We start from the raw sequence: 27,030 nt of genomic DNA, 5'->3' as shown, positions 1-27,030 counted from the left end.
GCCTCCAGCAGCCCCCGGGGGTCTGTCCCGAGGCAGGGCAGAGGGTGCCCCCCTCTCCCAGCAGGGAAAGGGCTGGGGGGGAGAAAATTCAAATCTTTATGAGCAACACAGGATAAAATTCTCTGTTCCAGCCGATTCCTGAAGGAGCAGGGAGGTCAGGGCTGAAGATTTGGGCTCACACCGGTGCTCCAGGTGAGCCTGCAGGGCACCTGGGTCAAATTTCTCTCTGCTCGCAGGGCAGGTGCTGCAGCGTGCACCTCCCCGCAGCCAACACACACAAAAAGAGGCAGGCAGCTGGCAGCAGGGCAGCAGCATCGCGTGGAAGAGGAGCTTTGAAGCCTGCTGCTGCCCTCGCATCCCCTCCACGTGCCCTTCTGGCCCCGGTGTAAGGTCTCCAGCAGCAGGGCTCACGCAGGAAAGTGATTTTTGGCCATGCATTTGTCAGTGTGAAGGAGGGAGAGCCACCTTTCTGGGGTCTCCAACAATAAAGCTTTGTTTTTAGAAATGAGCCAAGTAGGAAAAACAAATCACCGTGAACAGCAGAGGCAGCCCCAGGAGGAGGAGGAGAAAGACGAGCTGCAAACACAGCGCCCACGCCAGCGTGGGACGTGGCTGTCACATCCATCGCCCTCCCAGGGAGGGGAAAATTTGCCCTCCCTCAGCCTATTTCCAGCTGGGGGCACTGCCCCTTGCCAGCTGAGGTGCTCAGCTTCACCCTGCTCAGCACCAAATGTCCAAACCTGCCTTGGAATGTTCAAACGCTGCCACTTCAGGATCTACGCTTGTGCTCCTCAAAGGCCAACATCTGGTGGGAGTTAGGGCATGTTTATTAGAAATGTTTTACTGTTTTCCTCTGCTGAGGCTTGAAAGGCTGCGGGGTCGCGTTTTGAACGCTTGATGTAAAGGATGGGGTCCAAAAAATGAAAGGGAAGAGGTCACAGGCACAGCTGACGGCACTCAAGGAGCCGCAGCCCAGCCCTCCTGCCTGGATTTAAGCAGTGGCATCGCGAGGGCAGAGCCAGTTCCACATGAAAAGCCCACGTGTGAACTTCAAGAGCTGAGAGTTTGGTGCTCCGTTTCCAAAACTTGCTCTCAATAATTCTGCCAAGAAACTTACTGGCAGAGGCAAGCTGCAAGGCTGGAAGCACAACTCCCAGCTTCCGAAAAACGCTGCCAGCAGCACTGGGGCCACATGCACGGACCTGGGGGCTCCTCCAGACACAAGACCCACAGCGTGAGGGTGAACAACTCCCCAGCAAGTCCAAATTCCGCTTTTTCAGCATAATCACTGTTTTGGAAAAGGAGGGAGAGCTGGGCACCACGTGGACCCCAGGAGAGGAGCTGTGTGTGGTTGGTGTAGGGGTAAAAAGAGAAAAAGGACTAGGAAGGAGGTGGGATTCTGCAGCTGAAGTTTGTGCCCTCCGTGTGCTGGAGGTCAGGTTAGCTGCTCACCAAATAAAAGAAAAAGGGAGAAATTAACTCATCAGGAGACAGAAGACAGGGTGCTGCACATCAGGGAGGCGCAACTCAGCCGAAACCTTTATTTGGAATAACAAAAAAAAAAAAAGAAGCACACAAATGAGTTCACAAAACCTTTTTTTTTATTATTATTATTTGAAACTGGAAAAGGCTCCTGGGGTTATAATGGTTAGGTGTAAAAGTAACACACACGGTTTGCTCAGCTTTCTGATAGCTGGGATGAAGCAGGCCCAGCGTTGCAAAGTCCCGTCTGGCTTTCGTACAGCCCCGTTCCTCTCACACCCACAAACAACAAAAAAAAAGGGCAGGCAGAGCCCCAGCCCTCTGCTGGGGGAACAAGCAGGGCAGGCGAGCTATTTAAACTCCTCTTATCGTGTTCCACACAGAGGGCTGTGGCACGAAAGCGGAGGTGTTGGATGTCAAATGGCATTTGGGAAAGAAAAGCTCACCTTCTCCCCCTGCACCGCCCTCTGTGCGAGGCAGGGCTCTGCTCTTTCCTCCTCCTTTTTAATAAATAACAGCCACTTTGGAGAGACTTGTTTGCACGCTGAGCCTGCTGGAGGTGCCCAGATTAGTCCCTTGGTGTCACGTTGAAGCGCTGAGTGCAAATACACACCACCAGGGCACGCCTGCTCAGAGGAAGGAGCAGCATTAGTCCACGAAAAAAAAGTGCAGCTTGCTTTAATTGAGCTAACGAACGCAGCTGATCCGAGTGCTCTTCTCCTTGAAAAATCAAAAAGGCTGCAATCCAAGCGAAAACCGGAGTCCTACATTTTAATTCAGCACAGAAAAGGTCGGTGGCACTCACGTGGTGGTGGCTTATCTCCCCCTGCACAGCCTGACCACGCACCTTGACCACGTCCGTGTCCCAGCAGGGCATCCTCGGGCAGCTGAACGCAGCAGCAGCTTGCTGGCCACCCGAGCACCCAGCCACAAGACAGTCCATACATCATCACCCCCTAAATTAGCAAACCGAGGTTATACCACCCATTTCCACACAACACCCAACACTCCCATGAAGTCCCACTCATTTTTAATTAATAAAAAGCAATAAAAAGCCGTCCTTCTCTGAAAGCAAACACTGAGCTGCCTGCTTTTTTTTTTTCTCTCCTATATTTTACACCTCCTAGCAAGCTTCCACATGGATTTGCTTTCTCCCCAGCACAAGTTTCCTACTTCATTGCCATCTCAGTGGCTGCCGTGGAGGCTGGTAGCCAAAGCTGAAGTAATTCTGTCCATCCTCCTCCATCCAAACAAACACCTGGCGAGCCCGTGCAGACTGAAATAGGTCTCCTGCAACCACAGCGCTCGATCACGGCGTATTTATAGCTCTGAAATCAGCCCCAGCACAAACAAACTGGGTGGATCTTTGATGCTTCTGTTTCCCAGCTGGCCAAACCCCCGTGTTTTGGCAACAGAGCACGCGCAGCTCGAGCACGTCAGCCACTTGCTTAATGCTCCTAAATTAGAATTAAGCCCTAGGTCCTGCTGTGGTTATTTGGGCAAGGCTGCTCTGCAACCTAATTGGAAAGGCTTTTCTTCCCAAATCCTTCCACCAAGAGGTTTCTTAACCCCGACAAGGTGAGTCCCACCTTCCCCAGCATCTGGAATCAAGATATAAAGACAATTGTCTCCAAGTTTTTCTACAGAAGGGCACAGCAGCAGCAGAAATTGCTGCTAGAATTGCAGAATTGCTCGGCTGGCAGCATCCACCACGAACCTGGGCACACTGCTAATCCTGCCCATTTTAACAATTCACCTGCAGGTGCCAAAATTTTGCTCCTCCTGCTCATTCCCCTCTCCCAGAGCTGAAGTCAGGACTCCCCGTGGCCTCATTCTGCTTTTCTGACACAAACAGATCCAAAGGACCCATCGGAGGCGCAGGAGCACACAATATTTATGCCAGTCTCTCCAGATTCACCATCCTGCCAGCTTTCCTCGCTCAAAGCGGAGAAAATCCGGCTCCTGAAATACCCCCCACAAAAGCCTGCAAGGCTTTGAGGAGTAGAAGAGGGGAAGGGAAGGGAACGGAGAAGCATTCATACCAAATTTGCTCTTTTCATCTGCCTTTGCTCTAGACAGAATAAAGCCAGCGTGTACTAGCAGCTCTGCCTCTAATCAGGGCTGGCACACTGACATTTTGAGGCCAGGCGGCGCACCACAAAGGTGCTCCTACAAAGGCAGAGCTGACGTCTGAGCGGCTCCCGCAGCACTCCCTGCCTCTGCAAAGCCTCCTCCCCGGGGCAGACAAGCAGGTCTGGCCTCCAGAAGGCAGATCCTGACCTCTGCCAGCAAACAGGTCCAGGAGTGACGAGCTGGAAGCAGAGCAGAGGCACAAGACGTGCAGAGAGCAGCCCGACAGGTCCTCCCCCTGCACAGACCTGAGCAAAGCACTCCTGCCATCTGCTGCCTGAGGGCTCGCACCCTCAGCAGGCTCCTGATAGATAGGAAAGGTGAGCTGCGACTTCACGAAGCTTTTGATGGCACGGCGGGGAATCACACCTACACTCTGCACGCTCAGCAAACCCAACACAGTAAGTTCAGGGAGGAGAGCAACAAAAACGGCTGGACTTACAAGGCTGGGACTCAGGGCTCCGGCCAAGCGCCTGTAGCGCATCAGGACAGGCTGGGTTTTTAAGCTGAGAAAGCCAAAACCTTGATTATTAAGACAGTCATGTAAAATTTCATTTTCATCTTTATGTTTTTCAGGTGAGCGGGGATGTTGAAGGAAGGAGGAACCCACAAATCAGGACCATAGATAAAATAGCAATGGGAGCAGAGATGGTTTTAGGACAAGGGATTAAAACGGCTGCCCAAAGGACCTCTCTCATCACCTAAGGCTCTCTTAGGAGAGCCCAAAACAGCTTTCTCACTGGCTGCACCAGCCTGGCACCGAGCTCCAAGATAAATCAGCCACCCGGGTGCTAAACAGGCTCCTAATGTCTTCAGGTATCCCTGATTTGCATAACGAAGCTGGAAACTTGTGTCTGCGGCATTAAGCACGGGCTTTTCTCCCTTACACAGCTCATCAGCCAGAGCAAGGGGCTCAGGTGCCCCATTTCAGCTTCAGCTCACCTCTACCCGTGTGCCAAGGCTCAGAACCGCCACCCTGCCTCTCCCTCCTGCAGCTCTCCTGGCCCCACATGGGGCTGGGCTGAGATCCAAGCCAACTCTTCCCTCTGCTGACACCACCAGGAACACCTCCAGCAGGCTGCACAGAACCAATTCCTCAGAGCTTGTTCACCAGAAGGGCAATAGCACTTCAGCTGCTCACCTGGAACACAGAGGCAGGATTTCTGCTGCTGATGAGGCAGCAGGAAGCAAAGAAAAAAGCGCCCGAAATCACCTTCAGATTCTCAGAGGCTTGTGAAACCGTATCCAAAGAGACAGGAATTAATCCTGTGACTGACGTGACCTTCTGCTCAAAACCCCTGCTGGAGACTCGGCTCTCACACAGCTTGAAGGAACACTCGAGAGCCAGAAATGGCAAAAAGCCCTTGTGAGAGCGCGAATAAAGAGCTGCTCGCAGCCCACGGAGCCAGGCAGCGGCCGAAGCTTCTCCGTAAGAGGGGGCCCAAATCCTCACCACAAGGCGTGTACAGACACATTTATAAACCCAAACCTGCAGAAGATGTAAAGACGGGGTTTTGTTAGACAAACTGATGCAGCTGGTATTAGGAAGAGACGTGTAGTTCACCCCCACAGCCAGAGAAGAACTCCAAAGGATTTCTTCCTCCCACTTGCACCCACGACCTTCCTTCCAAGCTGCTCTCCCACAAGGACCCCGTCACCTCTTCCTGCACAGGATTAACAACAGAACGCACTGAGATGGTTTAAAGCACAACTCACAGCTTGCAGGTTAGCACTAGCCAGGATTTTCCTACAGCACGCTGCTGCAAAGGCTGGTCTGTGGGGAACGTGGCTCCCTCAGCAGCAGCTCACACCTCCCAGCACAGCTCAGATCTGCCACGGAGAACGCGGGCATCGTGGAAAGAAATTAAGCCCAGGAGCTTTCTGTGCAAGGAGCAATCATCGGGGATGAAACGAGCACAACTAGCAAGGGAACAGAAGGGTCTTGTGAGCGGAGCAGCAGCACCAACCTGTCAGCACCGACCATAAGAAGCACCAGAACAAGCCACAGCGATGTACAAATTCCTCATCTTTCCTTCAGACTGTGCAAGGCAACCTGACACGAGAATGACACCTAGCTGGGGGCACATCAGCACCAGTGACATTGGCACTTGCTGCTACCCACTGCAGGCAGGAGTCAAAAAGGCTGCATTCGGGCTCACTTCACTTTATTTTTTTTCCTCCTTTAGGTTTTCAGCCCCATTTTACAAGATCTAAGATGAGCTTTTCAGGTACAAAACCAGTTCTGAGTGCATCAGCTCCTGCAGCTTACACTCATTTCCAGTTGTGTACCTCCTAGAAACAAGAATCCTCTCCTCTGTGCTCAGGGAGACCCCCAGCTGCAGGGACAGCACGGCCACCAAGCTCCAGAAAAGCCAGGGCAACGCCACGTGCACTGCCAACCTCCTCGCTGCCACGCTGGGGGAATTTCTCAGAAGGAAACTACCCACTCTGATAACTCAGCCACGGATGCAGGTACACTAAAGCAGCCCCTGCTGATGACGCTGCACCTAGAGAAAGGTTCCCGGAGAGGAGGATGTGCTTTGTCACCACCGATGCAATCGCTCGTTAGGCAGCCAGCCAGCCTGCAGCAGGGGACCAGGCAGGTTGTCACGAGGGTAAAGCAGCTCTCCCAGCAGGACAGATTGGCCAGGAGCACAGCAAAGGCTTCAAAAAGTCCCCTCCCTGAAGGAAGGTTCGTTCATGGGAGACTGCTAATGGTCACAGCAGAGGGTTTGTGTCCATCCAGTCGATTAGATGTTCTCTGATCCACCCCTGACCGTGAGTTATTTTTGTTGCAGCACATTCTTTTTGCAGTAACAAAGCTCAATGTCCTCCTCTGCAGGATCCCTTCAGCTATACAAAGCTACGTTACAGACTGGGTACCAAGGACTGCTGGGGAGCAGTGTGGGGTGACAGGGAGGAAAGGGCAGTCACGGATATTTTAACAGGGATGTGTACATTTGGGGTAAAAAGGCTTTATTAAAAGTGCATGCTTTTTTTTTTTTTCAGAGGTACCGAGAACAAGGAATCCCCATCCCATCTTGGCTGGGGAGTGCAGCAGCCTTTGCAATCCCTAGCCCTGTCCATCACACATCACCCGTCAAGTAGCCAGCGACTGAATATTCCTCAGCATTTCATCAAAAGCCTCCCGGGAAGGCGCTTCGGCGTTCTGAAAGGAGACCTTGATCCGGCTGTAGAGACTGAAGGACTTCAGCTCCAGCCAGATGAATCCAAAGCGATCGTCGTCGAAGAGAACAAAAACACCCGGGGTTCGCTCGGGGCTGGTGAAGCCGTGGCCAGCAATAAGCCCCGTCCCATAAAAGCTGCAGGGAGAGAAGAACAGCAAGAAAGAGTTGACAACAGCCATGAATACCTAAGAATTAATAAAAATAGTAATAAACAAATTAATAAAAACTAAGATGAAGCCATTGCCAAACGTGCTGACAGGTGCTACAGAGCAAGGAGTTTATAAAATCACCCATTTCTATCACACAGCACAAAAAACACTGCAGAACCATACAAAGAAAAGAAAACCCTGCATTGCTATGTACATTCATCTGTGCCTTCTTGAGGCTTTTGCCTTCCGATCAGCACCTGCACCCCAAGAATTATTTTTTCTGTAGTTCAGCCCAGTATTCCAGCTGAGATTTACTTCTGGGACTCAAAATTCAACCTAGGCCCAGAGAATCCTCACAGAAAAGGAAATGCAGGTGGAGAGGGTGACCAGAGAGGCAAGCCTTGTGACAAACCCAGGGGAAGGGAGAGAAAGAAAATCTAAAAAAAGAAAAATCTACCAGGAGCTGGCGAGGAGTAAAGGTCAGTCTAACCTCCAAGCAAGCAGCAGGTGGAGCTGGGTTTTATTCAAACACAGCTTGGTTGTGACAGCAGGGGCCTGCTGGGATTAACCAGCTCTTGGTAGGCTTTTCCACCAGCACAGATGTTTGGCTGAAGGTCACCTGCCTGAGCCTCAGCTTTCGGGCTCTTTTTCCACACTTCATTTAGTGTGCTGCTTCCTTGACTCCAGGTCTCACTCCTCGAGGCTCTCTGAGTACTTGCACCAACTGCTTGCGGTGCTCAGCACCTTCCAGAGCCGGCAGCAGACGCCAGGGAGGGGTGGGAGAGAGCACCGTGTTCCCACAGCCAAGGAACACAAATGACACGCAGGAACAGGAAGCAGCTCCAACAGATCTCCAAACATATGAGCCAGGCGGCTCTTGGAGGAAAACAAAAAAGGCAAAATACGGGAGAGGAGCTATTTTGAGAAGTTAACAGGATAACGATCTGACAAGGAAGTGGGACTGGAGATGAGAGCACGATAAGAAAGGATCAAACAAGAGCATAGGAGATAAGACAGCAGAGGAGGAAAGCCTGAGCATGACAGGCTGGGAGATCTGCGTGCAGGTAAAGCACAAACAAATACAGCACGTGCCTCAAAGGTCGCTCTTTCCATTTCAAAAAGTAACTGGCACAAGTAGGCTATTTTATATGTATTACCAAACTCGGCAGGTCCGGGGATAGTCTTCGTTCCTTGATATGACTCCCATGGGCAGCACAAAAGGCTGGGAAGCTGGCGCCTTGTCCTGGGCTGCCCCCTCAGCCCCAGCTGCAGTCTCTTCTCCCTCAGCACCTTCTCCTCCTCCCTGGGGCTGAGCAGCGGGCTGGGAGGCAGCCTGCTGGGAGCGGTCCTCTCCCTCCTGCCGCTGCTCCTCCTCCTGCTCCTCGCGCCGCACCTGCTCCTGGACCTCAAGGACGATGCGGGAGAGCTCGCTGAAATCGCGGAGGTTCTCAATGTCAGGGAGCCGCAGAGGGTGCGCCAGGTCGATCTCCACGGTCTGCTGCCCAGCTGGGATGTTGGGATCTCCCTGGAGAAAGGGAGCAGCAGGATGGTTGCAGCCTTACCCTATTCCACAACCGCCACATCGGCAACAAAAGGCATCAGGCTTCGTTCACTGTTCCCTGAACTGTCTGCATCTCCCAGAAACAGAATTTTACATCACATGCTACAAGTCTGGCTGTACTTGCAAGGATGAAAAAGTCAAAGCAGCATCTGCATTTTGCCACAAATCCCCTCTATAGAGAGGAAGGAGCTCACTAGCCTGGCTGGCTTCAGTGAAGAGCATCTAACATTTGGTACCTGCTCCTCAGATGCACAAGTGATCTCCAGCGACCTGCTACCAGCTGCTCTCAGAAAGCAGCTGGTAGGGTCAGAAAAGGGAGAGAGAGCCAGGTAGCAGCATGAAAAACTTTGCAGAGTTCATTCTTGCTATGCTGCACATGTTCAGATTCACTGGTGCCACCAACCCCCATGAGGAACAGGTTTTGGGGTGGCAACACCTGATTACCTTCCAGAGACCTCTCTCCTGTGGATCCTGGCATCAATAAAACAACCTTTTAGTCAGCAGCTGAGCAAAAGGAAAATGTACTCACAGTGATTTTAGTCCCCTTGGCTTTCCTTCCGTGAAAGCTCAACATGACAATCTCCAGCCCATGGCTCCCATACGTCCCCTTGAAGAGACCCGGCTTTATAAGGTCATCAGGGCTGCTAGGAGGGAGGTAGATGCGTCGGTACGTCAAGCAGTTGCTGTGGAAAAAGAAAAAAAGAAAAGGTCAGGGAGGTTAAAGGAGCACCCCTGGAAACGAAGAATGTGTTTGCAGTCTGCTCCTCTAGGCAGCTTTGGGTCGTCACTGAGTCAGAGGTGGGATCTGTGTTTTCAGCACTGCCAACGAGCTTCACAGATTTCACTCAGATGTATGCAAACACACCAACCCTCCACTTCCCTCTACCAGCGCTTGTTAGCACACCAGGATGCTTCTGCAGCAAGGTCACGGCAAACCTCCCCACTCCCTGGCATTTCTGGAAAAGCTCGGAGTGAAGCATATTTAAATATGTGCTGCAGTGAGGTGGCTGCTATTAGAAGTTTGGCGTGACGGTTAAAGATAAAACAAGTTCTCAGGGACTGTGCAATTTCTGTCTAGTGCACTACCAAGCATACTGTTTACTAACATGGAAAATAAGCAAAAAGCCCCTTGGGATCACAGATATTTTCGCTGTCTTCAAATTAAGCACTGTTAGATGGCTCAAAACTATCTTACTGCACATAGCTACTTTAAAGAACTCAGACCTTTATTATTATTATTTTCATTACATCTCGTCTCTCCAAAAATAGGGGACTGTGCTTCACTGTATCTCTGCACAGAGCCTGCAGACACAGAAACTACACAGGGATGTTCCTTTGGCTGTTAAACGTCACTGCAAGCACCCCATTTTCAGAAGAAGTGATCTAGTGTGGTCTCGCAGTCGCAGCAGCCTTAATCCCTAAAAAAAGCTGGTGCCCTTACTCATATTGGCTGGTGTAGATGAACTTCATCAAGATGAGCTCCTGCATGTGTTCGTGGAAGATGTCTTCCAGAGTCCGACCCCATTCTTCCCGTAGCCACGTCCGGAATTCCTGCAGGAAGACAGAGGTGTTGGATTTGAAAGAGGGGCAGTACCCCAGCGTGACCTCACCGCAGCAGCACAACTCATGAGGTGAGCCACAGAGAGAGCACGTGCTCTGACAGCAGATTGTGCCCGGATTTGGGAACAAAATGCTCAACACAGCCATTAGGGTAACTGCCCTACACCTGCAAGGCCCTACACAATAAAGATATGCTTCCCTTCAAATAAATCTCAGGTAGAGCCAATGTGTCTCCTCAGAATAAAAGCATAAGCATCGTCTGTTACTGCGAAGCAGCTGATCTACTGTTTGTGTCCTGACCTACCTTGCAGAAACCCGTTTGTGTGCCCAGAAGCCCACTCCCATGCTCTGTCCTGGCACATTGAATATAAAAGGGGCAGCTTTTGAAAGGCACTGAAGATTTAGGAGGTTAAATCCTGCTGATATAATAACAATGCATCTAAATCCAAAGGGTCCTTTGAAAAAGTCTCCCAAAGTACCTCCGCACCAGCTCTGACAAGTTAATACCCTAACATGAGTTAGCACGATAACAGCTTACGCTAAGATAGCAGCCTGCCGAGTGATACCCCGAACCTGCTTTATCTTCTAAAGCCAGATCCTCCAATTACCATAATGCCACACATACTTAACGCAGCGCTTTGGAAGTATTAACGCATTTCTCATCTGCTACAGAACCAGCAAACACTGAACTAAACCTTCCACCCAGCTGCTTCCTGCTAGAAGGCAGACACCGCACAGCACATCTTCGGAGGAACTGACGTGTCATGTTTAGCTAGCTGGGCTCCTGGCAGAAAATTCTGCTACCTGGAAGATTTTATTAGCTGACAGTTTCCATCCTGACACCCTGCCATGCACTGAGGTAAGGCAAGTGTCTCCATCCGGGCATTCTGCAGGTGTAACGATGAACTGATCTCACAGACTGTGACCTTAAACTGCCCCTTAGCACAAACAGAAGGGGCTCCCCAAGACCCTGCAATTCTTTAAATGTGGCAGATTTAAGTTTTGATTCAAGTTACAAACAATTCTACTCAAACAAAAAAGCTCAGAGTAAATCAGCCTCAGGCTACGAGCCTGGGTTTTCCAATGTGTTCAGATAAACAGAAATTGGAACCCTGAGGACCATCTCTCAGATCCCAATATTAGCTAAGAGCTCAGATAAGGCAGCAGTGCTTTATCTTCACAGAGGAGGCATACAAGCAGCCTTAAGCCAGACTCTTAGCAAAGCACTCTTACCTCTTGCCTTCCCCCTGACATCCGATGGTGATCTGTCTGGTTGCATTTTGTGGAGAACTCATCCTTCTTTACAATCTGTAGTTAGCATGGAGGAGAATTTAGAAGGTTACAGACCTGATTAGAGATGCCTAGAGATGATGTAGCTAAGACTGCTTAGAGCACATGCTTTACAAAACAGGTGTTACTGACTCTGGCACAGGAGAGATACCATTAAGTGATATCGAGTGCATCAGCTACAGGATAGAGAAATAAAAGCAATAAAACCCCAGCGCATTCTAATGAAATTCCTTAGTTTCAAGTTGCTTCTCTATTTAAGCTTTCTATTTTAAGGAAGAGGAAACAACCCCTCAGGAAGCTTTTCAAAGCATTCACTGTACTGAACGGATGATGCCAAGTCGCCTTCCCACAGTCTCATCTTAGTGCTGCAAAACCAACCAGGTCTGCATCCCTGCTTGGGCACGTTCAGCAGCTACACAAAGCCTCTTTGTGTATCCTTTATCTCAGCAAGAACATTTATCAATGCCCCCACCCAGCTCCAGTCTTACAGCAGAAAGCACAACAGCCTTAATGGACAGTGAACAAACTCAGAACAGGGAACAGCCCATACAACTTGGAAGACACCATGAGGATAAAGCTGGAACCCACACAGAAAACAAGGTGGTGAAGGCCACATCCTTTTAAAAACATGTATTTTCTATTGAATCTACTTCTAGATCCAAGGTGTGTGCACACACGTTGCCCCTAGGACACATGAGGTGTAAAATGCTAGAAAAGCTCACCTGGATATGACCATTGTGAGGCCCCTTGTGACCATACATACACTCAACGGTCGCGCATTTCCTCTCCATGAGATGAATCCTGAAGAGAGGTTTGAATCTCATCGGATCATCCACATGAGGGTCATGAGGTGGCAAGTACATCCACCCGATGATGAACAGGCCATCTACCTGCAGAGGGACATAAAACAAGTCACACCACGTCAGCATTGCCCACGTTCTGTGACATTTGCAGCAAACAAGTCCGGGGTCTATTCTTCAATCAGGGCAGGAGCTGCAGAACAGCTTGCTGCATTTCCAAACTGCTTTCCAGCAATTAAACCAGACCATATGCACTCGCAGCACACCCTCGGTGAAGAGGGAGAGGGTTTCTTTACGAGGCTTTCTGCACCACCGGAAAATGATCAGGCTTTTATTACCGCAAAGGACTTTGTGACGGATGCTTGGAGCGCAGGATCCGGAGAGGGAGACTGCACTGAAGAGACCACACAGCAAGTCAAGCTCTAATTGGTTTGAGAGCTCATGCTGGCAGATACTCACATGGAGTTCTGCTTCTCATGATTATCTGTGCCTTTTGGACGAGGAATTATTTGGCTCCGTTACTCACAGACAGCGCAGGAAGCAACAATCCCCTCTGCTGAGAGGTACAAGTGCCAGCCCTCTTCCTGCATGCCTAACAGAATCCTTCCCCTCCAGCCCTACAGTTTCAGAGAAAAAGATGTTTTCTAAAGAGCAAGACGTGAGACAAAAGCAGAGCACTGCCACAGAGGCACGCTTGCCTTTATAAGGTCACAAAATCATGTAAGCATTGGTGCACTTGGCCACTCTTACACCAGCTCACAGAACTGACCCTTGCAAAACCCCACAGCTGCACTGGCCTTGTTATGTTACGGTTCAACCTGTCACCTACTGAGCCCTGGTGCAAAGTATAAGGGCTTCAGGCAAGCTTCTTGCCCAGCTCTCAACAATACAGAGAGAAATGTTGTTCATTAACTGCTCTCCCCAGCAGCACCAGAAGTGGCAGGCTCCACAGGTCTTGCACCAGTATTGCTGCATCTGATGCATTAGGCTTAGGCACTGCTGGTTAAAAAAATGGAAAACCACAGGAACACAAGTGCAAAACCCTTTGCACGATGCTCAGCTGTAGGTGAAAGTGATGGGCTCAAGTCTCTGCTGTAGTCAAAGCAGAAGGAATGGCTTCCCATGCCAGCCTCTGGAATATCAGCATTAGACCAAATGAAGCCTTGCCCTGAAACATTCCTCCTGTTTTTGTTTGTTCCTGTGGCTGTCTGAGTGCAGCTGAAAAACAAAAGGACTGAATGCATAAAGGTGGTGATGATCAAAGGATCCGAGATGCAACCTCTGGGAACACGTCATGAGCTTGAGTGGTGGCTGTTCAGGTTTCTTGCTACCACGCAGATGGCAAACAGGACTAGAGAGTGGCACACAAAAGGCTCCCAGTCCTCTACTCCCAAGCCCCAGACCGAGGTACTCACCACCACGTTCAGCAGTCCCCCATAGGGCCCGATGTCCGGCTGCCATAACCCCAAGATGTGGCGGTACCGGTGCAGCACTAGGGAACAGCGAGACACTGAAGTGAGCACATCGAGCTAAGGAAATCGGGATTTGGGGAAAAGAAAGAAAAAGGCAGGCTACCACAAACCGCACACAACGCTGCCCAAATACCCCCCAGCAGCCCTGACGAAGGAAGTGAAAGCTGGTTACACCCAGCCGCAGCGAGGAGCTTCTCAGCTGAGGCCTCCCACAAGTTCACACGGATTTCAGGTTCTCTGAAACTCTGCCCCGCTGCAGGGGCAGGATTTCGTTTCCAGGACTTGACACAACCAGATACCTCAGCAGGAACAACCAGAAAGCTTTTGCAACACAGTTCTGTTGATGCAAATCACATGCCATACCCAGAGCTAAGAACAAAAAGTATCTGCCACCTCCAGCTACCAAAAACGTACTCGATGTCTCAGACTGCAAAACAACAGAAAATAAGGACACAAAGGCAGCAAGGGATGGGGAAATTCAAGTATTTTGAAAGAATTTCCCCTCCTTGCAGAGACAAACCTGTCTATAGTGTTGTGTCCTTAAAAGCAGCCAAAAATGAAGGTCAAATGTGAAAGTTTTCAGTGAACAGGATCTATAGCCAGTTACAGAACTGCCCTAACAAAAGCCTGGAGATGCTGCTTGCCTCCATGCCTAACAACCACAGCCATGAATTCTGTCCATATAACGACCAGCAGCCTCCATACAAGGATGATGCACAGCCTGGCATTTTGTGTGGGGACAGCAGGGTGCACATTATTTCTAAGAACACAGCAAGGAGACACCACACCGGCCTTACAATGCTGCTCATGGCCAACTCAGAAAGCCACAACAACCGCTTTTAACCTACAGAACAGGCTGAGCAGTGGGTTTTGTTTCACATCACTTTACAGGAAGAGCTGAGATTCAGTGCAGCCTTGTTCCTTTAACTACCCAGGACAGCAAGAACCGTGGGGATGTTTTTATTGCACCGAAGCAGAGAACTTCCACCGAGGTCTAGGACAGCAGGGAGGGCTGTCCGGAGCTGCTGCCAACTGGCCCGCAGGAAACTTTTTCCAGTGCAGTAAACAATTTAGGACCGATGGCCTGGTTTCACTCAGCAAGCCAACTGCAGCACAAACAGCACGGAGGCGAGCAGGCGAACCACATTCCCCATCTCCTGGTCTCGCTGCAGCAGTTACACATTAATAACTGGTATGTGTAAAAGCCATTCCACCCGCCGCAATCTGCTTGCTCCACCCTGTCCATGGAGCTGATAAAACCCAGCTTTTTTTTTTTAATTTTTAGGGCAGAAAACTCGATGCTAAGCTATCCAAAGCAGGGAGTATTTCCCTCATTCTCCCCCAGCTCCTGCCTGAAGCCCCCTGGGAGCTGCAGCCAGCAGGCTCTGCAGGAGCAGGGAAGTGTTTGTCTGGCAAGGTGAGCCCTGTTTTTGTTCCCTCTGAGCAAACAGACGGCTCCAGGAGCCGGTCTGGAACCGTGGCTGCTTCACGCACAGCCCAACTCACCAGCTGCCCCATCACCTGCAAGCCTGGGGCTGTGGAGGAGGCTGGAAGAGCTGCGCAGCCTCCAGAGGAAAGAAGTTACTGGGCTGGCACTTAGCTAAAGGCCTGAACAAATGAAAAAGCAAAAGCCTGACTCCATTTTTCTGGCTGTTTTTTTTCCTGCTGTAGTGCCTCTGGGTTCCAGCTCTATCCACAGCAGGGACAACCCGTCGAGCTCCAGCTCTGGCACTCGGTGGCAGGAGATGGATGGATCTGACAGCTGCTTCCCTCCCCACTCCTCGAAAGAAAACAGTGCTTGGGTCTTTCTCCAAGGCTTTCCTCTGCTATGTGCACTTCCAATTCTTCTCAGTCCTGAAGGAGCCTCTCGCCTATCCAAATTTCTGAGCCCACGTCCTGCCAAACGGAACAAAAATACATCCACGGGAAGCTTCAGTGCAACCCCCACCCAGCCTGGGCGTTATCCACATTGCTGCACAGCCCTGCAAGCTCTCCAGATGAAAAAGCAGCTTGAATCCAGCTGGGGAAGAAGGGCTTAGGAACAAAAGCAGTGAATGCCCAAGCTCCCAGCCGCAAGAGGCTGCTTAGGAAGGGTCTGACGCCTGTGCTGGCCACCAGAGTCAGCCACAGGGCAAGGAAGTGACACTGAGCAGATGCAGAGCAGGTCCAAGCAAGCAGCACAGAGCTGGCACACCACAAACACCAGCGGGATGAACAGACAGGTTACAGCCCCGGAACAGGTTATTAAAACAGGAGCACAGTAGATGCTTTCATATGCTACTGTTTTAATTAGATCTTATTACATTACCTGTCTCCAGGTTTGAGGGTAATAAAATAAAATTAAAAAACAGGGGTTTTCAATGAATTCTGCAGCTTTTAAAGCAGAGGTGGCTTGCTTTGACTGGAGAAGACCTGACCTACTGCAACTCAGGCTCCCGGGATGCAGCAAGATACCAAGACAAGCAGTTACAGCCCCCCAGCCAGCAATAACTGCCCTGCTAGTGGAAGGAGCAAAGTGTCAGCCCTCATTGAAAACCCCGAGGAAAGTGATCTGAGCTGACCTAACGCTGCACGAACACGAACTGGGGAGCACTCACACGCCAAATCCTGGCAGCAGACTTAACACACAGGTGGGGAAAGAGGGAAACAGGCAACCACATCGTAAAACGCACTGGCTGTTCCCCAAGTAATACATCAAGCCCCTAAAGGAAAGAGGGTCAGACTTCAGAAGCTTGGGGCTGCAGCTGAAGAATTCACAGCTGAGGGAACAGCACAAAATGCCATTTCAGGGCCACCACAAACTGCACTCTCAGAGCAATTATCTGGGTAGCAACCTACAAAGGAAGCCCAAATCCCAACGGGCAGCTTTGGAGGAGCCTCTCCACCCCCCCCAGCTCCTGAACACGGCTGGTGCTGACGGGCAGGACTGCCAGAACTACAAATTCCTGCTGAGCACTGCTGCTGCTCATCTGCTGTGACTCGCAGGAAAAACACCATCATCGTGGGCTGCTGGAGATCATCTGTGTGGCCCATGCTCAGCTGTCTTTGGCACAGGCAAGTCTAAACAGCAGCATCCACTCGGCTTGTTAGCATGTGTGGAAAAACTCCATTCCCAAGCAGCAGTGAATTAGTAACCTGAGTTTGCAGAACTTATTAATTACCCTCCCCCTGCGGAACAGGGGACAGCTGAACACCCCCTCCAAACACCAAGCACTCCAGGCCTCCTCCAGGGATTTAATCTGATCACTGCTCCCTCCAACTCCTGCAGAGGACTGAGCATCAGACTGAAAGGTTGGGTAATCTGTCCTAAACACGGAATCAGGAGGCAAAGAACAGTTGACCCACAGTAGTTTCTTGACTGAGATCAAGAATGCAGATCACAATCTCCGAAATACCAAGTGTTTCCTAGAGAGGGGGTGGTGGCTGAAAGGATTCACTGTGCAGGGAAGGAATTAGTATAGGACGGGCTGTGGGCCTGAATGCAGCTCATCTGGATCGAGACGAGGCTTTTTGCCAGTCCAGAGTTTATTTAGGCTTGCTTTCAGAAGTCCTGACCAGTGTATTTGAATGCTTTCTAAGAAAGGGGCAATGCACAAAGAGCAGAGCGAGTGCTCCTTGACTGAGTGTTCTACCCTGACCCTTCTTTCTGGGCCTGGCCAGGACAATTTTTTAACCTGAAGCATTTCAAAAGAAGACCTCACTGTGTACCCTCCTCATTCCAAAGGGTTGGACCACTCCACTCATGAGCAGCAGAAAGAACTGACTAACAACGCCCTCCGTACAGCCCCAAGATCCACCCCAAAATAATCTGCTTAAAAAGCAAAAAGTCACACTCCATGCAGCATCTCGTGTGTGCTTAGTGCAGGAAGCATCAACCAGCAGGAGGTACGTACGGCAGGTGTAAACATCTCTGTACTCCATGTGCTCGTAGTCGGGAAGGATTTTCATAAAACGCCCCGACTTCACCCGTGGGTTTATACCTGAACAGACACAGCAGGGTAAGTACCAGAGAACTCAGCTCCACCGTAACCAGCACGTAACCTTGTGAGCAGGCTGGGCCAACTCCCTTTTGGCTTTACTTCCAGCTGTGGTGCACCAATTTGTCTCCATCAGCCCCAGCCTCAAGCCCAGACAGATAGAATTACTTATACACAGTTTAGCATGTTCAAGGTTCCCTCAGACAACATTAACAACTGGCATCCAGGGAAGTAAAAGTGAAATCAGGGCCCCCGGTCTCATCTCAGGACAGGTAGCTACATAGATGATAGCCTAGGTGTTGCATTAATCATGCTCTCTAACACTTAAGCTCAGTCCCTCACTTCCCACTATTTCCTGTGGAAGCACGCTCAGTGGGCAGAAAAGCTTGTGTGAGTTCTGCCAGTAGCCCCAAATTAACTCTTCTGCAATTAGAGAGGTTTACAGGACAGCAGAGAAAATGGGGTCACACCAGCAGGAAGCTGTTCTGAAACCACTAATTGTTTGCAACAAGGTAAAATGTTGAGTCTGAGAAGGAGAGCCAAGACGGTGCATCCCCAAAAGCCAGAAGGAGCTGCCAAGCACCCTGAGTAGTGCTTGGCCATTCCTAGCTAGCAGCCAAGCTAGTTAGGATTGCTGAACAGATAAGGGCACGGTTCTTCTTCAGAAATGCAATGAAATCTATCACAGAGGTGGTCCTCGTGTCAAGTGCAGCTCTTTGCAGACAAATCAGGCAGCTCCCTTTCACGTGCACAGACAGGGAAAGAAAGGCAGCAGGCGATGAAGTAATTTTGCCTGTGGACGCTCAGCAAGTCTAACAAAGATGGGATTAAAACCTAGAAGTTCTTCCTTCCCAGCATGAAGATCAATGCTTGAAGTCATCACTGCTTCAAGGCTCAGCAAATAAAGCACATGTGGAAGTGGATTTTGGCTCTGAAAAGCCCACAGAGACTTCTCATGATGCAACCTGGGACAGTTACTGCTTTTGCTACATAAAACAGGACCTGATCTCAACAGCCAGAAGCCACAGTTCAAGTGCCACAGGTTAAATCTCTCTTTTTATCCCAAGGACCACAGATCCTTACAAAATTCGTGGTGGTGCAACCAAGGTAACACAGCCCAACAGTGCTGACACAGGAGCTCTCAGAGCCATCAGCTCAGCTTCTGACTGCAAAGGACCAGATTTGGGGATGGGGAGACAGTTTCTCCTCTCTGATGACCCTGCTCCCCACTGTAGGACTGTGTATTTATCTTGTAGAAGGCCTAAGGAGCTGGGGTCCCACTCACAGCCATCCCTAAAACACAGACACTTCCTTCAGGAGCAGCCCAAAGTCACGCTCAACCCCTTTACTGACTGCTCTTTCCCTCCGTTAGCATAATGGCATCCTTCCACTGAGATCAAGACTTTGGTACTTTAGGGCATGGGCAGCCTGCAACTATGAAAAGTATCAGTTAATCCTTAGCAACATCTGAAAAGGATAAAACAAACTGGAAAGACTGAGAAACCTTCATTATGCTCTATAGGAAACTTAAATTCCATGCCTTTTCCTACCAAAGGAGTGGGGGACATACATGTAGATATCCCATTTCTTTGTATTAGATAAAATCCCAAAGATGTTAACTTTACAGACGCCCTTGCCATTAGAAGGTAATTCTGACTAGCTTATTCTGTCAGTTTACTAAATATCCAACATGTCTGTGGTTTCAGAGTTAGTACTAAGCAAGGACACGCGGATCTGCACCAGCTCTACCACTTACGTTTGGCATACACATCTCGGCAGGACACCCCGGTGATCTCCAGCTTCCGCAGGTTCTCACAGACGCCGTATTCTGCAAGACACAGGTAACATAGCTCAGGCACAAAATGTTTGCTACCCAGGACCTCCACATCCACTCTTTGAGCAAAAACAGGATCTTATTAGTACATTCTTGAAAGCTGCAACCTGAGGCCAGGATCTCGTTGCTCTTCTGGAGAGAAAATGGAAAGCTGGATGTAATTTCATTGCAGTTTGGGATCGGGAGCCTAATGCGTTTTGCAAGCAATGCTCGCCACAAACACACCATAAGGAACACACAAACACCACAAAATTACAGCAGCTTACACCTAGTCTGGGAAGGGTGTGAAATGTGGAAGACGTACTCGTTATAGCTTGGAATGTCTGCTCATTTAGATCAAATCATGGTCGTGTGTAGTAATTATTTACTTCCACCGAGGAACCCAACAGAGAAAACAGCTTATTAGGATCCTAAGGAAAAGGTCACAGACTTTAAAAAGAACGAAACGGAGACATAAAACAGGCATCAGCGTGTACAAATATGGTTACACTGGAAAGCTGATCAGATTGAGATGGGTCTGTTGTACGCTCCAACGGCTTTGATTGCTTACAGAACGCCCTCAAAACAAAGCAATCCAGAGACCTTAAAGGCAGCTTTGAAGCAGAAAATGAGATCATCTCATTTTGTTTTCAGGAAGTCACTGAACTTCTAAGAAACTCTAAGGAAAGAAAAAAAAAAAGCAAGCACTCAGTGCAAGAAATCGTTAGAAGACCAGAGGGAGGAAATGAGAGGAGGGAGATCCCAAAAAATCATCAGCAACAAAAAGCAGGCTGCTGCAGCAACCCCATTAGCTCTCCGTACAGCAAGCTATCCTCCTTGACATCAAAGACATCCATCCCCCAGATCAAACAGCAGCTTCCCCCAGCAATACCAAACACCTGTCAGACATTTGATATGAAAGCAGGGCTGTGAGACCCTCATCAAACCATTAAACACAGAGCTTATCCTCAGCTGAGCTGCCCTGAATCAACAACCACCCAGCAGGGCTGCCAAACACCGCTAACCTGCTGCAAACTGGGACTTCATCTTCACAGATGAGCACAGCAGAAGTTTCCCTGAATGAATTCAGCCTCATTCAGTCTATAAATACCCCGCTCGTGGGACACGATGATAAAGCACCCACGAAGCTCGCTGTCAGCCTGCCTCCGGGGAACGCGCGTCCTGCGTGACATTGCTTTGGGGAAGCAGCAAGCTCGATAAAAGAGCAGGCAGAAGGCACAAAAGCACTGCCCTTTATTAAAAGATGCACAAGTCCACTGCAAAAAGTCCTGCTGACTGCCACAGAGGAAGCTCTACGTGCACCAAACCCAAGGTGGGCTGAGGAGGCACAATTAGGCAGCAAGCAGACAGCCGAGCCTGCAGGAAAGCACATCCAGCCCAGCACAAACAAGCTATTTAGTGCTGGGCCACTGCCAGCTGACCCTGCACGGCCCTTCTGCAGATCTGGGGAAGCAGAGATCTGCTGGAGGCTGGAAATTTAGACCCAGCCTGCAGTCATCCCCTGTCTGCCCTTCCTGCAGGGCTTTGCGAGGCTCTCAGCCGCCAGCCTGCCTCCGGACACAAGCGGGCATGTGTCTGGGAATTACATCAAAGGGATGGAGGGAACAGTATGTTTCCTCAGCTGATCAGAAAGCCGGAGATCTTCTAAGGTGACAGCAGCAGCAGGGTTATAGCCTGCTGTTTGTAAACAGCCAGCAATTTCCATGTAAACAAATGTTCACCTGCGAGATGCGTGCCTTCTGCAGCAGGCCTTGCAGCTCGCTTCAAGTCAGCGTCACTGAAGGTATTTATACTGCATCAGAAAGGGAGGAGACACGCAGAGGATCCTGCCCAAATGGCACTTCTCCACGTTGCCGACAGCAATACCAGCACAGTGACATTCTGCTTTCCTCTAGAAGGTCCTGACTCCTCGCAGCATTTTCCCGATTAGATCTGTAAATCACTTCAGCTGCAGTCCCAGCGCAGCTCGAGGACAGACTGACTTCCAGCAGGCACCTCGAAACAACTGGCTGCGGTGGGAACGGGGCTGAGGGGAGAGCTCTGCCCCAGCCTCATGCCCTTGACAACCTGCAGGGAAATCTCCTGAAAGCAAGAACCCCAATAAAGGTGCATTTGCTAAGTTCTGCAGCTGAAATCCTTCCTGGAACGATTCTGTGTTCTGTTCAAGCTCCCTTCAAGGAAAAAAAGACAAACATCGATATTGTTCCACACTATTTGACATTAAACCCAAGGCTTATAAAAAAAGGTGTTAATAGAAAACAATCTCACTTGAAAAATTCACTCATCTCCTTTTGCAATAACTAGGCCTTACTGTTTTGCTCAGCAAACCCGACTGCAAGCAGCCGAAACCCCAGACTGATGGCTTAACTCTGGGTAAGTGCAGCAGCTCAGTGCTTCTGACTCATGAGCTGTTAACATCATGATAGCTGCTTGATGAGAAAAATAAATCTCTTGGCTCCCAGCGCCTACAAAATTCTGAAGGTCTTCAGCAAGAAAGCTGGCCCTTTCTTTTTAATCCAGAGGACAAGAGGGACGTAGAATTACCGGTAGGTAGAGCTTCAAGAGTTACAGAAAAATAGAACTGGTGAGGTTTTCTTTATAAAGAAGAAAGCGTTTTCCCAGAAAGCCACAAAGGACTCGTGCTTCCTAAGGCTTAACTGCACTGAAGAGGAATTTCTGTTAAAGAAACACCTCGGTGCTGCAGCTGAGTATTTTAAGGAGTTAACAGCCACAGAAATTCACACAAAAATTTTATACGGTTAGAAACTGCCTGCTTAATCCTGCTTCAAAAACGGGGCTGGAAATTGGTTTTAAAGTCCTTGCTTGCCCAGCTGCAAAGTCTGCTTTACGAGGTTTGCAACGAGCTCCTGGAAGACCTGCCAAACGTGGTGACAGGGTGCTGCTTCCACAGCCACGTGTGCTGGAATTTAAAGGACGTGGGAAGGTAGCCCCCACGTGTAATGAGCTGATACAATCTTCTGGACATAGGCAGTGTTTTCACTATCTTAAAAAAAATAAATAAATACACAGTTTTTCTGAGAGCAGCTGTTGGACAAGTAGTTCTCTCTCCCTGGATGCCAAAAACATGTTCTTTTTTATATAAAAAAACAAACACTGTCAACCAGTGTAGGGAAGAAAGCCTGCACTCACACCAAAGATCAAACCACTGCTTTTTCTTTGTGTCGTTCTCAGCATGGCAATGCCAGAAAGCTGCCCCGAGCACTGCACGTGGACATCTGTAACTCAGAGGAAATGAGGATGTCTGCAAGGGCTTGACACACTTAGGACTGCTACGTTTCAACTGTGCCCTGACTAATCAAGTACTCTAATTAGCCCCGGATAAATGCACGCTTACAGAAGGCACAGAAACTTACAGGATTATTTTAGCCACCATGAAAACAGGAGATTCTCAGGACGGCATCCCTGAAATACCGGGGGGACAAATTTGGAACCGGCTTCTTGTTTCCAAAGGCTGAACTATCGGATTAAAATACACAGGATGCTTTCCCAAACACCTCCCCCATGGGAAGGCTTGTAGTTACCACTGACACACTGCAACTGCAAACAAGGAGCTGACCAAAAGGAGTCATGATCTGCAATAAACAACAGCATCTGTGGAAACTGTGAAGGAAAGAGACAGGGAGCTTCAGATCTACATCTTAGCAACAGACCTGAGACCCTTTTTAGGATCACTGCTGTGCACTGCCATGGCAGTGAGAAATGGCAAACCTCTGGCTTTTAGACAGCTCCTTGACAAAGAACATGTTAAAAGAGGAAGAAAAGCCTACCACGGTTCACCAAGGAAACACCACGCAATGCGTTAACCTCACACGAAGGGAGTTTAAAGCCTCGTGACTCATAAAAGCCACTTTCTTATTTACTAAGGCCACAAGAAAGAGTTCCTCTTGTGGGAGCAGTTGCATGCTACACTCCTGCATGGATTCTCCGGAGTCTTGTAAGAGCTAAACTCCATCCAGCAACCCCCTCTTTGAGGATACAAACCAGATTTCTCGTTCTCCTGCCCAGGAACCTCTGTCTATAAGGCTTGCTGAAGGCTAGCGTCTCTAACACCTTTGGCTGACACTTGTCAGCAGGTTCAGAAGTTAATGGAGATGCTTTGGACAATCCAAAGCCTTTTCAGGCAAGTTCTGGATCTGGTTACTGTGAACAGCTGGGCTGTTTCCAGGTGTGGTTACCGATTAAAATCAACTCTCAGATGTTAATCAAGGTAGGTCAGGCCACGAGCACGGGTGAAGCGTGCTTTAACTCTGCTCCCACTGCAGAGATCAGCAGCCTCCTATTTATAGGACGCATGAAAGCCACTGCAATTCTCTTCCTGCCAAAGAAGCAATTCAGAGACATTGTTTACCCCAAGCAGTTGCAATGATAAAAGGACAACAGTCCGAACACAGCCACGCCAGTGTTACACAACTGCTCCTGGTTAGTCTCAGCGCTCTCTTGGTTTACAATCAGCAGCACAAGCCACTCCTTCCCTTTCCAGACGAGCCCTCTGGGTGTTTGCAGCAGCCACAACACGTTTGCAGGAGTATTCTAAAACTGAGACAGCGCAGGGCAGCGCAAGAGGAGGACACCAACTCTCAGTGGATTGAGTGCCCCAGCAGATTTGGGCAATAGCCAGGCCTTCCCTCGCACCCAGCATTGCTCCTGCCCGAGACAAGGGTACGAGGTGGTTGGCACTCGTGCTCTCGCTCTGTTTCTAGGATCTGCAGCTTCACAACTAGACACATCATGCTAAACTCAGAGAGAAACAGGGATGTGATTAAGAACTGTCCTTAGGTAGGAAGTGCCTTGGTTTTGAAAGAGATTATAAAAGGTAATTAATTACATCTGGTGTTTGACTATCACATAATCAGTGCTGTACTGCTATACGGAAATACAGGTCAGGATTTCTAGATTTTAAAGGGGTATTTATATAATATTTTACATTTTTATAATAAGTCCATATCTGTTCCCAGGTAACTGAACTCCCCAGGTAGTTGCACACACTTGAACACAAATTAGCTGAGTGTATGCAGCAGTACCACTGAAACACAAGCACCAAAATTAACTATGAAATAGGTCCCTGAAATGGTGATCAATTTTATACTTACAAATGCACACATTCGAAGATACAGTACTGCCACGATGGTAATTACTTACACATGTGCAGGACTGTGCAAAGCACTGAGAACTGGTGAAGTTTTGCAAAGCCTTCATCAAGTGCACAAACCTGCATTAGCAGAGGAGTACAAAGGAAGAATGATGCTGTTTTATTAGCCTGCCTCCACAAAATGCTAAGTTATTGGGATCATCCCAAGCTGAGCAAAGAAATAAAGAACGCTTTGGTGCACATTTTCTAGGCAGAGCCTTTGTACTGCCCAAGGGTTCCTGGATAGTGCTGATAAAGCAAGAAATCCTCCCTGCAAGGTTTAACGCACTTGAGCACATCCCACTGCCTACAGCAGCCAGCCATTCTGCCATACCTACATTCTTCATCCTCATGCCCTTCCTGGTGTTAAAAACAGAAAGGAAATGACAAGGAAATGTGTGTGACTCCAGGAGCTGGCAGCAGATGCACCTGGCAGGACCAGGCTACGAAGAGAGATGGATGAGCGCAGCAGGACAGGACCTGGAGGTGGGATTAACAGCTGCTGGATTAAAGAATGGGACAGAGTCATGCTGACAGGAGGTAAAGGTGAGGAGTAGAGAGTAGCCTAACGGTAGCAGGACACACCAAGACACAACACATCCCCTAATTTCTGTGTTAATGCAGCACAGCGCCCTTCAAAGATGCTCCCCAGGAAATGCACATGCGGACCAGGAGCCCCTGGGATGCCAGCACAGCACATCCCGAGCCAGGGCAGGACAAGCAGCCCTACCCAGCCTGCCCGCCTCCTGCAGACACAGGGGGCTCCTCGCACCCCCTTTACGCAGCCCCCACTCCTCAGACTCCCGGCTGCATGCCCGGTGCCTCCCTTCTTCCCAGTGCAGCCCGACTGCAGAGACTGCTCCTTCCCTATCCCTTTAACCCGAAATTCCCCCATCTGCAGGATTTGTGTAGTGGTGAAGGCAACATCTCCCAGGGCCTGGATCTATCCACTGCCATCCCAGGGCCCCCCCATTTTGCTGCCCTGCCTCTCACACCCCATGCACCCCTGGGGTTCACCCCCCCAACATTCTCGGGAGCCTCCTGCTCCTCGGGGGCTGCACCCCAAAACCCAAACCCCAATCCGTATCCTCACACCCCCTGAGGGCCCCCACACCCCCATCCTCACCCCACAACCCCCCAACCACCTCCCCATACCCCCCATTCCTCCCCAAATCCCCACCCTCAAACCAGGCTCCCCCAGCCCCCCTTACCCCCCATAAAGCCCCCAAACCGTATTCCCCACCCCCCCCACATCCCTCTATCCCCCCTCAATCCCCTTAAACCATGCTCCCCCCACCCCCTACCCCCCAAATCAGAGCCCCCCCAGCCCCCCGTAGCCCCCTCCCCAGGGCGGTACCTTCACGGCAGCGCCGCCGCCAGATGGTGTCGGTGCGGAGGATGCGGCGGAAAGTGGTGCAGACCCGAGCCAGGCTGGGCAAGTCGGTACCGGGCAGCGAACCGAAAATCTGCACCAGCAGCTCCGGGGGCAGCTCCAGCAGCGACAGCGGGGCCCGGCCCGCCTCAGCGGGGCCCGCCGAAGGCCTGGAGCCCTCGATGCGCTCCGTCTCCTCATCGTCCTCCGCAGCCACCGCTACCCCGGAGTCCACCTCGGGCTCCGTGTCGGTGTCGGGCTCGCTGTCGCCGTCCCCTCCCCGCCGTTGCTCCCTCGCCGCCCCCCGCCGGCGGCAGCCCCGCGCCGGGCCGACGCCGCACAGCCGGGCGCACACCGCCATGGCGGCCGCCGCCGCCGCACTGAGCCCCGGGGCGGAAGCGCCGGAAGGGGCGGGGCGGACAAAGGGCAACGCCCACTCGGCGCGGATCCGCCAATCGGAGAGGGGCTCGCGGGGTGTGGCCACGCCCCCCCCGGCGGTAACGGGCGCGCGGCGGCCGTTATCGCCTCAGGGAGGTGTGGGGCGGGGAGGGGAGAGGAGGGGGGGGAGTCGGCCGCCCTCTGGCGGGGGGGGGAGCGGGAAACGGGTTAAAAATATAAATTATAACAATGTTAATAATAAAAATATTAAAAGTTAAAAATATTAAGAAATAAAATGTCGCGAAAATAAATCAAAACGCATTATTTTAGGGTCTATTTCCTCAAATTGGGGTAGAAAAGGAGGATTCCCTCTTGCCCCGTGTGAGGATCGAACTCACGACCTTCAGATTATGAGACTGACGCGCTACCTACTGCGCTAACGAGGCTCCTCGATGAGCCGTCCCCGCCCGCCGCCCTTATGGCGGCACCGCCCGCCCCGTCCCGCCGCTCTGAGGCGCTGCCCTCGCTGCCAGCCCCTCTGACGGGAAGGCCGGGCCCTTCTTGTAAATGTTTTCTCGTGCTGTTCCACGAGATAAACCTTGTTTGGGGGTTTATTTTCACAGTGTTTCGACGTGGCCTTGATGTTGTGTTCCTGAAGTGTTTGGGGCTCTCTGGGGATGCGCTGTGA

At 50.4% G+C, this 27,030-nt stretch overlaps 1 protein-coding gene and 1 non-coding gene across 3 annotated transcripts; both read right to left on the bottom strand.

Annotated features, from left to right (window-relative positions):
* Positions 1-1,579: 1,579 nt before the first annotated feature.
* Positions 1,580-26,362, bottom strand: FBXO31 (F-box protein 31). 2 transcript variants are annotated; one of them, XM_027465656.3, is made up of 10 exons: positions 25,950-26,362; positions 19,366-19,437; positions 17,526-17,612; positions 13,576-13,652; positions 12,083-12,250; positions 11,304-11,378; positions 9,952-10,061; positions 9,040-9,193; positions 8,107-8,474; positions 1,580-6,935 (listed from the first exon to the last, which is right to left on the bottom strand). In XM_027465656.3, exons 1-10 carry the CDS (start codon positions 26,323-26,325, stop codon positions 6,713-6,715), a joined length of 1,710 nt encoding a protein of 569 aa, XP_027321457.3. In that variant the 5' UTR covers positions 26,326-26,362; the 3' UTR covers positions 1,580-6,712. The 2 variants fall into 2 exon arrangements, with proteins under 2 accessions (XP_027321457.3, XP_071899969.1); XM_072043868.1 differs by lacking the exon at positions 17,526-17,612 and having other exon boundaries at positions 25,950-26,361.
* A 353-nt stretch (positions 26,363-26,715) lies between these two features.
* On the bottom strand, positions 26,716-26,788 carry TRNAM-CAU (transfer RNA methionine (anticodon CAU)). The gene has a single exon. It is a non-coding gene; the product is annotated as a tRNA-Met (tRNA).
* Between the last annotated feature and the right edge of the window lie 242 nt (positions 26,789-27,030).

The sequence above is a fragment of the Anas platyrhynchos genome, chromosome 12, assembly GCF_047663525.1.
Source record: "Anas platyrhynchos isolate ZD024472 breed Pekin duck chromosome 12, IASCAAS_PekinDuck_T2T, whole genome shotgun sequence".
NCBI lineage: Eukaryota > Metazoa > Chordata > Aves > Anseriformes > Anatidae > Anas > Anas platyrhynchos.
The sequence above is the reverse complement of the archived record's forward strand: the minus strand, read 5'-3'. Positions and strand labels throughout refer to the sequence as shown.